Source organism: Salvelinus alpinus, chromosome 9, assembly GCF_045679555.1.
Source record: "Salvelinus alpinus chromosome 9, SLU_Salpinus.1, whole genome shotgun sequence".
NCBI lineage: Eukaryota > Metazoa > Chordata > Actinopteri > Salmoniformes > Salmonidae > Salvelinus > Salvelinus alpinus.
This window is the reverse complement of record NC_092094.1, coordinates 17304840-17320950: the sequence shown is the minus strand read 5'-3', so window position 1 is coordinate 17320950 and position 16111 is coordinate 17304840. Positions and strand designations below refer to the sequence as shown.

The window sequence follows — 16111 nt, the reverse complement described above, 5'->3', positions numbered from 1 at the left end:
GAATTTATCAGGGTGTTAAGTACCAACAAAACCTTCTCCTGACCTGAACATCTTGATGGATGTCAGTGCAGACTCAGGGAAACGCGCCACCACGGTAAGCTAGGGTTACTGCAGAAATACATACATTATGATAGAATGCATATGTCTATGCTTGTTTGCATAACTTACAATAAAACTATTATTGTTCTCTTTAGACTGGAGGACACGACTTTGAAAAGGAGCTGTCGTTATCATATACCCCTCACGAGACAGACAGTGGCATCATTTCCTTACAGGTTTTGGAGTTTAAAACAATTCTTCATGAAGCAGTGGAAGAACTACATATTCACAGGGTACTTTGATTTATACATATCCTTCAAATATCTCTTGATGTTATAGTAACATAAAGACAGATAATAGCTTTCTACATTCTCTGAAATTGTTACAGGAATTAAAACATAAAACAAAATCGTTATATTTTCAGGAATGTCTCCACAATAACAACTTCCTCTTCATCCCATTGTTTACCAGGAAGAGCTCAGACACTTACGGCTCTATTTGGTCAAGTCATGAGGAACTGGGGAGTGTAATTTCGTAGGAGGTATATTATGTGTTTTCAGAGGAAGCTCACAGCCCTTTTTGGCCATCTGGACACAAGCCAGTTGTAGTTGCACATCTGAACGGGGTCATGCAAGCAAAGACCTGGTGAATTCATGTCTTTGCTTGTAAAAAGGGTACCCTGGAGCAAGCACTTTAAACCTGACACTGGACATGTTTAAAGGTTATAAGAGGAAAATAAACCATTGGCTCTCACATTTTATTGTTATTACCATGTTTCTGGGAAAAAAACATTTAATCAATATGATCCTCAGGCATGCTGTTAAAGTAACACTTTGTAGTTCTTGGGTTTATTGGTGTGATGTTAAAAGCACAGCTTGTCATGTCAGACTATCTTACGCCGGCCAAATTTGTTTTCATATACATTGTGAAGATGCAATTGTGGCAAATACTTTTAATTACATCAATTTAAAATCATAATAAGGATGATTAGGGGCATGAAGTTAAAGTTTGGGCATCTCATTGATCTGCCTGCATTCCGACTCCAGGCGTAATCCAGATGTTTTTATGCCTTGACTATGAAGAGATTAAATGAAAACCAATGGCAGGCATTTATCTGATTTTAGAATACTGTGTTGTGAATTTTCATATAATAGGGTGAGTCACATACAGTGTTCAGATTGCATATGGGATAGGCCTGATATTTACAGTGTGTTGTGGCTCAGGCCTTATTTGATCTGCTGTTGCCTCTTCTGATTTACTTAGATAACCAAGTTTAATAGCCTAGTAACTGCCCCCCCCCCCCCCATCAAATCAGTATTCCTCCGCAAACTAACAGCTTTATCTTGTGTGCACTTTTCGAGTATGCCATGCTGGTAGCATAGTTTAATGGGAACTTATAAATAAACTCCATGAGCCAACTCCCACACCCATATAAAAAGTCCCTAGATCTAGGAAAGCAATTGACTTTTACCTGCCTTCCAGGGCTGAGGGAGGATAAGGATGGCTTTGCACTAATATCACCACTCTAATGTACCGCTACTTTCCCAAAGATATTGGGGTGAACTACTGAAACTCAATTCAAAGTTGAGCCTCCCTCTTTGAATGTATTCTGTGGACCGTATAAAACTCCATCTTTAAGAAAAATATATTGGTATTTTTCATGATATTACCTTAATGCTAAGAATACTGTACTACTACTGTGAAATCTGTGAGATTTACTATGTATTTCTAATATTTGTATTGTCTTTTTGCTTCAGGAGGCTGAAACTCGGTATGAAGAGCAGATTAGTAAACTTGTGTTGGAGAAGCAGGAATTAGAATGGCAGAAGGTACGGTATGTGCCTAGTTAGACAAGTTGTCTCCTAATTGGGCTAGTTGAATGAGACAGCTGCAAATATTTGACTGATGCTTTACTCATTATTGTCAGTGTGCTTGCGTAAGCTAGCTAAGTAAAAATAACAATTATTTAATTATTTATCAGTTCACCTCTTGAATTATTATCTGAGTTAATGTAATGCCTTCTTTTTTGTAGGAATCCCTTCAACATCAAATTGACAACATGGCAAATCAACATACGGAGTCTCTTGCCAATGTTAAAAAACAGGTGATTTTCTCAGCGCCATTGTTCCTATTGGGTGCAGCAAAATCATATAATATGTTGCTGCAGTGCTCTTTTCCTTCTGTGTAAGGGCAAGTAGAACGGGCACATACGATCAACCTTTACAATGGCGAATGTGTATAAAGATGGAGGAATTCAGAATCAACGTCATTATTTTAGCACTGCCCACATAGTTTTTAAACTACTGCACGCAACATTGTTCAATGTGCCAGTAAATGTGCGCAATTAACTTTTCTGTTTTTTCAAATTGCCGCCATCTTGGAGCTAGTATTGGGATCATGTATACTGTGCTTAGGACGATACAAACAAAAAGTAATGGAGAGCAATGTACAATACGGCAAACTTAGCAAATTAAGTATTTGTGGTAAGTACATGGGGGCCGCCATCTTTATGCACCTTCGCCATTGATGTATGTGGATCTGGTGAACTAAAAACAATGTAACCAGCTTTAATTTGGGTTAAAATGATGTCTAACTTTGCTTTATAGTTTGGTGACATTTGTTTCTGATGTCATGATCATAATCATTTAGCAATCTGTTTAATTTTTTCCCCCTGAATTAAGTTTCAGTCCAAAATCAGAGGGATCGAAGGTGAAAGGGTATGATACTCTTTAATTATTTTATTGATACTCTTCTTTTTTTTTATTACATTTTTCACATGATACTGTGTCACTAAAGGTCATTGTTTCATATTGTTTTGTTCAAATGCAGTAATTCAGTGATGCAAAAATGACTGAGTTTAGTTTAGACTTAACAAATACAATCTATTCTATTTATTCTAATAAACTAAACAATTTTATTCTGTGGCAATGTTCCGTTGAAGGGAAAGCACCAGCTGACAGCCGAGTTAAAGGACAAGGAGATCAACAGTCTGAAGGAGGAACTGAAATTGTTCCAGGTAACGTTTCTAGGAAACACACACACCCAGAGGGAGCAGGACAGCTCTCCATTCCCCCCTGTTTGTCCCATTTGGAGGCTTTGGGTGAACTTTGGGAAGCTCTATCCCACCACTGATGTTCTGAGTTGGGGTGTGTGTGGAATAGACTCTGGGGTGAGACAGCTAAGGTGATATATGGCAGTCGCCATGGTCCACTGCATTTACAACCTAACCCTGCGATTGGGCAATAACGTCTCTTTGATATTTTATTTTGTAGTATTATAATGGACTTCTTCGTTATATTATGGCATAATTGTGTTGACTTTGTTTTATGTCATATCTTAAACCATTTTAATTCCATGTGTTTGTAGTGTGAGTTCAATTTTTAAGAGTTTGTGTTTCTATTGAATGTTATTTGCACGTGTGTGAGGCTTTGGTTACACTATAACATTTCCCTGAAAGTCTGCACCATAGTTGTCATGAAATCTTGATGAAAAATATAACTGTCTTTTTACTACTGTTTTACAGTTGTTCAAGTACAGTTTGGAGAAGAAATTAAGCGAGCTGGTAAGGATTCCAATTATAGAAATTGTTGACAGGGGAGTGTGGGAGTGGGCGGAATTAAAGAGGAGGATGAGGAGAGGGAATGGCTCATCAGGAGTAACGGATAGGGAGTGTGTGACACTTGAACCGCCAGTGCAGCCGAGAAAATATCACTATTAAAATATTTTATAACTGAGCCTCGCTCTGTTTAACCTTCCAGTGGCTAAGAAAAAATGTGTCTTGATACAGACAATCAAACAATAATGACAGCGATGAACAATAAAAGGCTCTCAGGCATGTGTCAAGTTGACTCCTTATCTCTAGGAGGGGAGCCGGCGGCCAAGATGTTAAACAAAGGTCCTCTCAGCCCAAAGTGACAGCAAACTCTTTCCCAGTGTCCTCCTTTGTGGTAGCTGACTGAGGAAAATCATACCAATCCTGACCATTCTACTGAGAGAACCTACTGTACTGCTTATTACAGGAGCAGAAGCTGCAGCTGCAGACCCAGACCAAAGACAGCCACCTGAAACAACTGGGGGAGGTGGAGAAGAGGTTTGGGGCTCTCTCCAGACAGTGTGCAATGGTCAAGCAGGCCCACGAGAAGCTGGAGCAAAATGGTATGCCCGCCACAGCCATGCCCACTAGCACATTTAGACAGTGTATTTTATATAACACTTAAGTTGCTCTTATACCTGTGCAGAGCAACTTAAAGGTGTAATATGTAACTTTTTGGGCGACCTGACAAAAATCCACATAGAAATGTGAGTTATAGATCTGTCATTCGGATTGAAAGCAAGTCTAAGAAGCAGTAGATCTGTTCTATGTGTGCTATTTCTATGCTTCCTGTTTTTAGGTTTCATTTTTGTGTTCATTTTTTGTACACCAGCTTCAAACAGCTGAAAATACAATCTTTTGGTTTATGGAAAAGATACTTCACAGCGATTTAGATGGTACAATGTTTCTCCACACTATACTTGCTTGTTTTGTCACATAAACTGAAATTAGGCAAACTATTAGCATTTTAGTGACCAGGAAATGGCGGTACGATTTCTGCATAGTGTAAAGTGTTAGTTACCATATGTTTTCAAATCAAGACTTTCCCCAAGACTAACAGATATTCACCAGTACGGTGGTGGCCTTTTTTAATCTGAGAAACCTCAACGTGTTTTGTTATTATGTCGTCTGATAACAGTGGCAGGCCATACATTATCAGGTAGCCATAGCCATTCTTGTCTGACATTTAACCAGTAACTCTGTTGTACTTATATCGCCCTGTTTTTTTTAAACATGTTAATCTTTTGCCCCTAAACCATAGTATCACTATTTATGTAAAGTGGTGATACAGTTACGGTGGGGCCAGCAGCTGCTGTTCATTTAAAGGAGATAGGAAACATTTGTCTGCCTTGTGGAGTTAGTCTGGAAATTGTTACTTTTCCATGTGGCGTAAAGAAAATAGCTACACATAAATCCCAGAAATATTTCATTATTTAGTTAATGAATGAATTTAGTTCAGCAAGCTTCCATTTGTGGACTCTTGATCCCTCTTACAGTTGAAGATGCCATGAGACTCAATAAGAAACTAACTTCTGTCAATAGAAAACAAGAATCCACAATCATCTCCTTAAAACAGGTGAGACATGATTTAAAATGTTACATCATCATTGAATACAGATTGCTGTGTGGAGGGTAAGATTAGGGAGAGCAGGCAGTACCTGGAGGTGTAACTCAAATATTTCCCTGCCTCGGAGATCAAAGAAGACCATATATAATTGCTGTGCCGTATCTCTGTAATAGACATGCAGAGCATGCACAGTGCTAAAGGGAACAGTGATCTGTTAAGTAGCAGAGACTGAAGGTTACACATATTTTACCATGACATAGTTTTGTTACTGTTCCGTCTTATGGATGTGGATCTGAGTTTTGGGCTTGATAACCATGTTAGTATCCCACTTTGAAAGTTAAGGCACTCATATGTTACTTTCTTCGTCAAGGATGTGGAGGAACTTAATAACAAGCTTATTAAGGCAAAAGTGACATCTGTGGGTAGATCTGAAGAGAACTGCAACCTCACAGTCAAAGAGCAAAACATACAGCAACTCCAACACAGGCTGCATGTGGTAAAAGTTATTTTTTGGGATATATTAATTGTTATCTTAATTTACTTGTATATCAAGACAACATGAATTATATGTTAATAATTCAATAGGTTTTTATTTTTGTATTTTTCAGGAAACTGAAATGAATAAAAAACTCAGAGATGAGCATACAACTGAAAGAAATGGAAAAAAGGTCAGAATCATAGCATAGTATATTACATATCCAACCCTTTTCCCCCAATTACCCCATAATGATGTGGGTTGCTCGATGGGGTGAAAATGTTAAAAGGTTACATTTGATGAATTTGGGGGGAAGTGTGTCAGTGTAAAATAAAGGTGGTTGGCTTGTGGGGGTTGGGAGAGGGGGATTTCCACGCAGGGCAGGTAAGCGGTTGTGCTGTATGTCATTAACACAGCCCCCACCCCCTTTGTGTGTGTGTGTGTTCAGGAGGTGATGAACTCCCTACAGCTTGCCCAGCAGCTTCTGCTGACACAGACTCAGGCTGTGAGCCGAGTGGAGCTGGAGCTTCAAGCACAGCGACAGGAGTACCAGGTCAGGACTTTGAGCAATTATTAGTCTCCTAGTTTCTAACAAACAAACTAAGCTAAAGAAAAGGATGCTTTTATCTTTTTTGATTAATAGAAATAAATTGTTTAGTTTATATATTCATAATATGAATATGTTATTCTGCTCTATAACAACTTATAGCATGTTTTAATACACCCATGACTTATAAGGGCATTGAAAGACAAAAAGTGTATGATACATTTTCTGAAAATATAACAATTTGAAAGGTTGGATTTAAGTGAACAGATTGTACATGGTTAAATACAAAACGGTAGAATAAAAACACTTCCTGTTAGTCACAGAACAAAGGTTTCTTACATAATTTAAATGATTACGGAGTGAAGTTCTACAAGGACAGAAATAAATGATGGTGCTCACAGCACATAAAGATGATAGAGTGCATTGTATATCACACTTTACACAATAGAACACACAAAGTGCAACTGGATGATAGTGTGTTTATTCTGCCTTTAAAGACGCTTGTCTTTTACTCGCCTCTCTTCCCCGTTTTAATTCACCTTCATTCATTTATTAAAATCATTATTAACATGACACAACCCAACTGATTTGTATTAGCTTCTCTGTGTGTTTAAAACCCTCTGTCCAGGTTAAATAAACACATAAAAATGTATTATTGCATTAAAAATCTCTCGGGTGATTAATTTTATTGCAGGCCCTTAAAAGAGAACATGAAGTGATCCGAGAGAAGATCCAGGAAAAAGAAGACAGATTCACTCATCTGCTGGAGGAGTACAGAAATTGTAGAATGATCTGGGAAAATGAGGTGTCACTGAATATTGTCAAATACGGTTGAAAATATGTTGTTGTGATGTACTGGACACATTTATTTAATGGACAAAGGCTCTCTTGTGATGTAAAACTAAACTAGGCATGCTATATTTATGTGTTTTTATTTCACATACAGTTGAAGTTGGAAGTTTACATACACTTAGGTTGGAGTCATTAAAACTCATTTTTCAACCACTCCACAAATTTCTTGCTAACAAACTATAGTTTTGGCAAGTCGGTTAGTACATCTACTTTGTGCATGACACAAGTAATTTTTCCAACAATTGTTTACAGACAGATTATTTCACTAATAATTCACTGTATCACAATTCCAGTGGTTCAGAAGTTTACATACACTAAGTTGACTGTGCCTTTAAACAGCTTGGGAAATTCCAGAAAATGATGTCATGGCTTTAGAAGCTTCTGATAGGCTAATTGACATCATTTGAGTCAATTGGAGATGTACCTGTGGATGTATTTCAAGGCCTACCTTCAAACTCAGTGCCTCTTTGCTTGACATCATGGGAAAATCAAAAGAAATCAGCCAAGACCTCAGGAAAAAAATGTAGACCTCCACAAGTCTGGTTCATCCTTGGGAGCAATTTCCAAATGCCTGACGGTACCACGTTCATCTGTACGAACAATAGTACGCAAGTATAAACACCATGGGACCACGCAGCCGTCATACCGCTCAGGAAGGAGATGCGTTCTGTCTCCTAGAGATTAATGTACTTTGGTGCAAAAAGTGCAAATCAATCCCAGAACAACAGCAAAGGACCTTGTGAAGATGCTGGAGGAAACATGTACAAAAGTATCTATATCCACAGTAAAACGAGTCCCATATCGACATAACCTGAAAGGCTGCTCAGCAAGGAAGAAGCCTCTACTCCAAAACCACCATAAAAAAGGCAGACTACGGTTTGCAACTGCACATGGGGACATAGATCGTACTTTTTGGAGAAATGTCCTCTGGTCTGATGAAACAAAAATAGAACTGTTTGGCCATAATGACCATTGTTATGTTTGGAGGAAAAAGGGGGAGGCTTGCAAGCCGAAGAATACCATCCCAACCGTGAAGCACGGGGTTGGCAACATCATGTTGTGGGGGTGCTTTGCTGCAGGAGGGACTGGTGCACTTCACAAAATAGAATAATGTGGATATATTGAAGCAACATCTCAAGATATCAGTCAGGAAGTTAAAGCTTGGTCGCAAATGGGTCTTCCAAATGGACAATGACCCCAAGCATACTTCCAAAGTTGTGGCAAAATGGCTTAAAGACAACAAAGTCAAGGTATTGGAGTGGCCATCACAAAGACCTGACCTCAATCCCATAGAAAATTTGTGGGCGTAACTGAAAAAGCATGTGCGAGCAAGGAGGTCTACAAACCTGACTCAGTTACACCAGCTCCGTCAGGAGGAATGGGCCAAAATTCACCCAACTTATTGTGGGAAGCTTGTGGAAGGCTACCCGAAACGTTTGACCCAAGTTAAACAATTTAAATGCAATGCTACCAAATACTAATTGAGTGTATGTAAACTTCTGACCCACTGGGAATGTGATGAAAGAAATAAAAGCTGAAATAAATCAGTCTCTCTACTATTATTCTGACATTTCACATTCTTAAAATAAAGTGGTAATCCTAACTGACCTAAAACGGAATGTTTACTAGGATTAAATGTCAGAAATTGTGAAAAACTGAGTTTAAATGTATTTGGCTATGGTGTATGTAAACTTCCGACTTCAACTGTAGCTATCTGAACACACTATTAAAGTGTTACATTACTTTTGAATTGCATGTGCTTAAACAGAAACTGACATTACAAGAGAGGATCCAGTCAGAGCACCAAGACCTGAGATCTGTAAAGGAGGCTTATAACCACCTTCATGAGCAACACACAGAACTATCATCCCGTGCTATACTGCAAGCAGAACACATACAGGGACTGGAGGTGAGACAGCAACATTTCCCAAATCAAAATAGGAGCTATATATGCTGATATACAATGCTGATTAATAACAGAAAGGCCTATGTTTAATTGCAGTATTTCAGCCTCACACCGTGAATAACTCAATAACACTATGTTGTCTGTTTTGATTCACCGATACAGAGTGGGATGAAGGACTATGTTAAAGACAACAAGAATCCAATGGGTGAAAACAGAGATCAATCCGCTAAGGATGAATATGTCTCAAAGGACGTTTGTAGAGTTGACACAGTTGTAGTGGATGAAGTGGCTCAAACAGCAGAAAGTGAATCTACACAGGAGAATCTAGATGTTACAGATGTGTCAGGTAATGTAGTGATCCACTTCAATTGCATGATAGATTGCCATTGTTTTAAAATGAATTGCAGATTTAATTGTGACATTGATGTAGGTGCAATGAATGAACATCAATAATACATTTTGGGGAAATGTATTATTGATGTTGTTTGACTATGTGATTTACCTACACAGACCAAAGCAGGGAAGTCGGTCCTTCCGGTTGTTCGGAGACTGTGATTGATGACTCCCCACAGACAGCCCACTGTAAGGTTATCGACAGTGTACAGGCCACCCATGGTACCAATCCAGATCGGTCCACAGACGTAGAGGGAGGAAGAAAGAGCTGTCAGGGTGAAGACAAGCCTAGCTCAGTGCTCCAGCCACCAGCAGGAAGTCTGAAGGGGTTGGCTTCGCTCCGGTCTGGATCTACAGACGGTCTGACCACGGTCACAGACGTGGTCCATGTGCTGAGTATTTGCGGAATAGGAGAAGGTCAGCCAACTGACTCAAACAACAAACGTAGCTCCAGTGATTTCAATTATCCATTCTGCAGTTTGATTAATAATGTCTGCTCGTCCAGCAACGTCCATCTGAGCGACAAAGGTGACTCTATGAGTGGGCTATCTGGCTTTGAGAACAGTTCTGTTTATGGTGCGCTAAACAGTGACCCAATGGCTGGAGGAACAAGGGATGGAGAGCAAGACCAGAGTGTGTATACACCAGAGATGACAACCAGCCAGACATTTAATAAACACAGAGGCAGACAGAAAAGCACATCATCATTTCAGGACATTGACCCAGTCCAAGCTGTGACCCCATTGGCAGTCTCACAGTCAGATCCATGCAACATTCTCCTTCAGAAGGTCATTGGAATCCATGTAATAAGATGTCACACGCCAGAGGCCAATGAGGTCAACATCCTTTCAGAGTCACCTAGCAGCTCATTACCAGCCTCAGCCCAACAACACAGCAACACACACATTGAGAATCCGACAGAACAAGAGACAATCGGCACGTCTTGTCTTCCATCACAGCCCCTGAACATGGCACAGCAAATCAATCCCCATGGTGTTGTTGCACAGGACTGTGCTCAGTATGACTGTAATATTGGAACCAAGGAGCCTGACGACAAGCATGAACAACCAGTTAGAGACTCTGTGCCAGTAACTGAGGATGCACTCTATCCTAATTGTCAGGAAACCTTACCAGAGAGTGGAGATCTCAATGTGAGCCCTGATGCTGGAAACCATGGAGATCCTGAACAACCTTCTTCAGATGTTAGTGTGGACGTTGACGGGCCTGTTGGATCACAGTCCCAACCATGTCCAGTGGCTATGGACTCACCACAGTCTGAGAGGGTTCATGAAGGCCACTGCTGTAACTCTACAGTGGAGGAGAAGTTGAGACCACCTCATGCCAATGACAAAGATATTGAAGTTAAGCACAACAACCCAGCGACCTCCAAACCCCCAAGCGATGAGACAGATCTCTCCCCCAAAAGCAATCATTCAAAACAATCTTGCCTGCTGAAAACTGAGGAGAAGACATCTGAAACCATTGACTATTCGTTTCTAGCAAGCAACAAAAGATATCGATCATCATTTGAGTTAACTTCCGGGAAGAGGGACATACATTCCAGGAACATGCACAGCATCGTAATTAGTCAAACAACTCCGACATGCCAGATATCCCCAGTGTCTGACCTGAACACTAAACTGTCCTCTGGATTCCAAGAGCCTCCTTCTCCATTCACAATTCCCATCTTTCTAAAGGGCAAGCAAAACACCAGAGGTGAGTGAGGCAATCATTTAGAGTACTCTAGTGTAAAGATTGTGGTATTTTCAAATAATCTTTCTTGTTTTGTGGCTTCATGATTGCCTCCCTGAGATCGGCGTACCTGCATTTTTATCAAATGTATCAGATTGGCTTGAGTTTATCTTCCATTCCCTCTGTCATTTAGATCCATCAATGATGACTAGGTCTGCAGACTCGCACAACCCTCCCAGCCTACTGACGTCCCACACGAGGGATCATCAAGGGGAATGGAATACCATTAGAGAGACCTTTTATGAAATGTCAGCAGAAAAAGTGAGTTGATATACAGTATCTAAGGAGCAGGGGGGAAAACCCTAGTGAGCTAAACTCGCAGCTATGCAGAGCAATGAAGTTAAAAAGTGTGCTTCAAGTTTATTTCCATTTCCAAAAACGTTTCAGCAGGGTGGAATGAGGTTGATATTCTCAGTGTATTCATCACGTAGAGCAGGGTTGTCGAACAAATTTTTCCCCGGAGGCCGCATTCGGTCTTCAACAACCGTCAGAGGGCCGCACTGAAATGTTTTTATATTTCCTTGCCTTCAAAAATGACAAAGAATAGTCCTCTATCCATAGTTTTATGAATTTGCGATGCTCCCTGACTGTTTAGTGATTATTAGTGAGCTGGACAGTCTATGAATATGAATATAGGTCCATTATCATGTCTACACAGTTTAGATTTTAAAGTATACTGAACAAAAATATAAACGCAACATGTAAAGTGTTGGTCCCATGTTTCATGAGCTGAAATGAAAGATCCCAGAAATGTTCCATACGCACAAAAATCTTTTTTCTCTAAAATGTTGTGTACAGTGTGTTTACATCTCTGTTAGTAAGAATTTATCATTTGCCAAGATAATCCATCCACCTGACAGGTGTAGCAAATCAAGAAGCTGATTAAACAGCATGATCATTACACAGGTGCACTTTGTGCTGGGGACAATAAAAGGCCACTCTAAAATGTGCAGTTTTGTCACACAACACAATGCCACAGATGTCTCCAGTTTTGAGGGAGCGTGCAATTGGCATGCTGACTGCAGGAATGTCCACCAGAGCCGTTGCCAGATAATTGAATGTTAATTTCTCTACCATAAATCACCTCCAACGTCGTTCTAGAGAATTTGGCAGTATGTCCAACCGGCCTCACAACCGCAGCCCACAGCCAATCAGTGTATTTCTGTCTGTAATAAAGCCCTTTTGTGGGGAAAAATGAATTCTGATTGGCTGGGCCTGGCTCCCCAGTGGGTGAGCCTGGTTTCCAAGTGGGTAGGCATATGCCTTCCCAGGCCTACCCATGACTGCACCCCTGCCCAGTCATGTGAAATCCATAAATAATTTATTTCCATTGACTGATTTCCTTATATGAACTGTAACTCATTTAAAATCTTAGAAATTGTTGCATGTAGCTTTTATATTTTAGTTCGGTGTATATTAAGTTCGCCCCCCCCCAAAAAAAAATGATTTAAAAAAATAAAAATCTGTTTTACTCTAAACCACCCGTATGTTTGACACCTTATCTCAACTCTGAAGGAATAGATTGGTAGACGGGATCAACCATGCTTGGGAATGTCTGCGATGTTGAATCAACTCTTCCTCATATGTTTATAGGGAACCCTCAGGCATATCTGTGACAGAAAACAGTTCAAACTATTGCAGATCGTTTCCTGTAAAACTTTATTTTTATTTTGTATCCAAGCCTCTGAGTTGAGGGTCACTAGGTCTGAGAGTTGTGGGTCACAGAGATGCTTCTGTTGAGGGGTGGGTTGTTCAACATGTAAAACTGACATAGCTAGATAGAGAATGGATTGGCTGTGGGAATAGGCTACCTAATGATACTTTTCTACTTCTCCTCACTCACTCACTTACTCTCTCATCACAATCATCGCATCGTGTCAGTCTGCTGTTTATCAGAGCCAGGTGCTGTAAATTGAGAGGAAAATAACCAAACATGTCTAATGTAAAAGGGGAAAGACTCTCAATACAGTAAGGGGACAATTGCAACAAATTTGATCTATTATTTAAGACCAGATGGCTCATAACATTGTATTATAAACAACAAGGCACAAAGGTGAAAGATAGCAGCAGTGGAATACTATAGGGCAGGGGTGTTTTTAACCTGGGGTACTGCAAGGGATCTGCAAAAAATATATACAAAATAATAAACTAGCAACAACAGAATAAATACATTTTGAATTACATACCTACAGTAGAAAAGAGGAGAATATAATATATTTCTAATGATGTCAACTTTATTTCTCAACTCCTAAATTGAGTAAATTACACTCACTGGAGCTAATTACACTCACTGGAGTATCTGACAGCTTTTAAAAAGCACACATGAGTACCAGTCGTGGTAAGTGCCGCTGACTGCTGGTAAGCTTGCTTGACTCAGGGCTCTATTCAATCCGTATCGCGGAAGTACCTTTACATGTCTATTGTGCAGCAATACAGATTGAATAGAACCCTTAATACGTTTTTGCCAACACATGGCTAGCTTTTGTTTAACCAGCTGAACAGCTGCTATTAGCGAAAATGTGTTTGAAGTTACCTTTTTATCTAATATGCTATGTAATATGTCAAAATAATGGAAGACTATCTACCAAATCAATTCATTTTAAAATGTTGATTACTTCTTGCCATTCACCTGATTATAAGATTTTTTCATTTATTTTTCTAGCATATGAGGGGGTCGCTGGTTTGCCTGTACATTTTCACAGTGATGAACTGTAGGCTATTGTGTTCATTTCTGCAGGAAAGCAGAGATCACATCTCAGTCAACTCTGCTTTGCCCATCATCACGACCCCTTCCTCTATGGGCAGCAGCAAGTTGTGGCAGGACTACCCCAGGACCGTTTCCTCTCCATGTCTCTCCAACAGCAGCAGGTTGTGGCAGGACCTCCCCAGGACCGTCTCCTCTCCCTGTCACCCCAGCTTCTGCAGAGGAACTGCTTCTGAGGCTTTCCCACCCAGCTCACAGGACGACGAAGAGTCACAGCAATCCAACATCAGAGCCCAAATTGCTCAAATAGAGCCGTTCCTGTGCTCCGCGAGGTTGAGACTCCCAAAGAAACGCAAAATGGATTAAAGTGAAACTATGCAGTTGTAAAGAAGTACTAGAGTTGATTTCATTAAGTTTTTGATCATTACATTAAGTTTACACTATCAAACTTGTTCAAACTATCAAATGTTCTGTTATTAAGATTTGAAAACACTTAAGGCAAGAAGGCATTGTTAAATTATTTTAAGTGGTTTCTTGTATGTATTTATTATTGGGTCTATATGGATTTCACCATATTTATTTATGAATCCATGCTGTTTGTTATTGACCTACAGTTCTGTATATTAAAAGTAGCCAAATGTTCAGTACCTGGCTTCTTTTAGCTCTATTGTCATAGACTTGAGAAGTACGTTTGAAAGGATAGTCAGCAGTATACAATACGACGCACTGAAACAGAAAAATAAAGGTAGCAAGAAAATTGCTTTGCCTAATTGTTTACAAGCTAATTAACTCTTAATTACTCTACAACCAATCTGGCAGTGCCTCGGGGAATTTAATGAAGGAAACGCCACTTGTTTCCAGCAGTAGCACTAACACTGGGCAACTATAACGGGCTAATTGGAATACTAGTATTAAACAAGAATCGATTAGTGCACATTAACCCAAATTAACAAATGCAAATGAGCTTCTCATTAAGTTTATGTCCCTCCTGTTAGGAAGCAGTAGAGACCATATGGACACATGTTAGGGCGATACAGATGACAACATATATTGCTCACGGGCCTCACCGGTCAAGATTAACAAGTGTGGCAGGTTTAGAGAGTAGTGTTGTAAATAGAGAATAGAAAACTGGTCTTTCAACACAGCACTTATACTGTAACCATGGATAATTACGAATGGGATGATCACTTTGAAATAGATGCCAGAAGATGCTGTCAAATTTACTCGCAAAAATATTTTATATTTTTGTCTAATTGAAATGCAGCAGAAATGTATATGTCTATTTCAAATTTGTGTAACTACAAAACCCTGGAAAATACAAACGGAAATAGAATGGCTTTTCAGCCAGTTACCCCTACAGACTCCACAAAGAAAACGATAATTCTCGTTTTGCTCCTACAGATCCTCAGTAGACTTAATACTCAATACTCAAGTTGTGTTCCTCAACGAAATTCATTGCACAGCTAAAATCCACACACCTTCATCAGTAGCACAAGGTCTCGCCAAGCCGAGGTCCGTCTTACTGCACTTACCCATTATGAATACGTCAAAATGTTAATGCCCTCATAAAGAAGTCTTATGTGTCTCAGCCAGTGGTGGTGACCCCTGTCCTGAAACGGAGGGTGGGATATGGGGCAATATGGAGAGGGTCATTTTAATACACAGCCAGATTATGAAGTGGTGGTCCTTTGAAACAGTCAATTACACTTGAGCGCGGGAGGACGCCAATGTTAATTACCAGTTGGTTTTATATAGTGTGTAAATAAAGAGGCTGCTGACATTCACATTCCATCACTGTGTCCTCACTGAGTGCCAAGCAAATTAGCCAAGCCCCTGCTCTGCTCTTCTCTGTGTGCTCCACTGAGTCCTGTGCATTCAGCTAACATTAGAATAACATCCAGTGCAAACAAGGTTGAGGAAGGTGTTCTCTCTGGGAACAAGACACCCTGTTGAAACACATGCAAACATACAGTATAGTATGTTCACTGTGGTGTGTGTGAATCACAAACCTCAATGATTGACTGTCATTTTTTTCAGCCCTTTCCTAAATATAATTTGAATGTCTTACATGGGCTATTGGTAATTTTTATATTTGTAAATACTGTATAGACCAGAGAGACTGCTGTCTATCACAGGTAAGTGTGTGAGCGATAATTACTGCCAGAGTATGAAAACTATGAGTAAAACACTAGGAAACTTTGATGTGCTCAACATGTATTCCCCACATAGGATATGAGCCTCAAACCCTAAACAAACACCTCGTCGCACATCTTTACTGGTTGAG

The 16111-nt window shown here is 39.8% G+C and overlaps 1 protein-coding gene across 1 annotated transcript; it reads left to right on the top strand.

Moving 5' to 3' along the window:
* ccdc73 (coiled-coil domain containing 73) lies at nt 1–14829 on the top strand. Its single transcript, XM_071416220.1, has 18 exons — nt 1–94; nt 195–332; nt 1797–1868; nt 2072–2143; nt 2721–2756; nt 2981–3055; nt 3563–3601; nt 4059–4194; nt 5128–5207; nt 5569–5694; nt 5807–5866; nt 6122–6226; nt 6915–7025; nt 8841–8981; nt 9141–9324; nt 9489–11087; nt 11257–11384; nt 13861–14829. The coding sequence occupies exons 1-18, from the start codon at nt 56–58 to the stop codon at nt 14191–14193; spliced, it is 3474 nt and encodes a 1157-aa protein (XP_071272321.1). The 5' UTR covers nt 1–55; the 3' UTR covers nt 14194–14829.
* Nucleotides 14830–16111: the final 1282 nt, after the last annotated feature.

What these genes read in the sequence shown, in the direction of transcription:
- ccdc73 (XM_071416220.1), top strand. Translation starts at nt 56, where the DNA reads ATGGATGTCAGTGCAGACTCAGGGAAACGCGCCACCACG. An exon ending in GAATGATCTGGGAAAATGAG is followed by an intron (nt 7,026 to 8,840) that starts GTGTCACTGAAT and finishes GTGCTTAAACAG; the next exon opens with AAACTGACATTACAAGAGAG. An exon ending in GGGCAAGCAAAACACCAGAG is followed by an intron (nt 11,088 to 11,256) that starts GTGAGTGAGGCA and finishes TCTGTCATTTAG; the next exon opens with ATCCATCAATGATGACTAGG.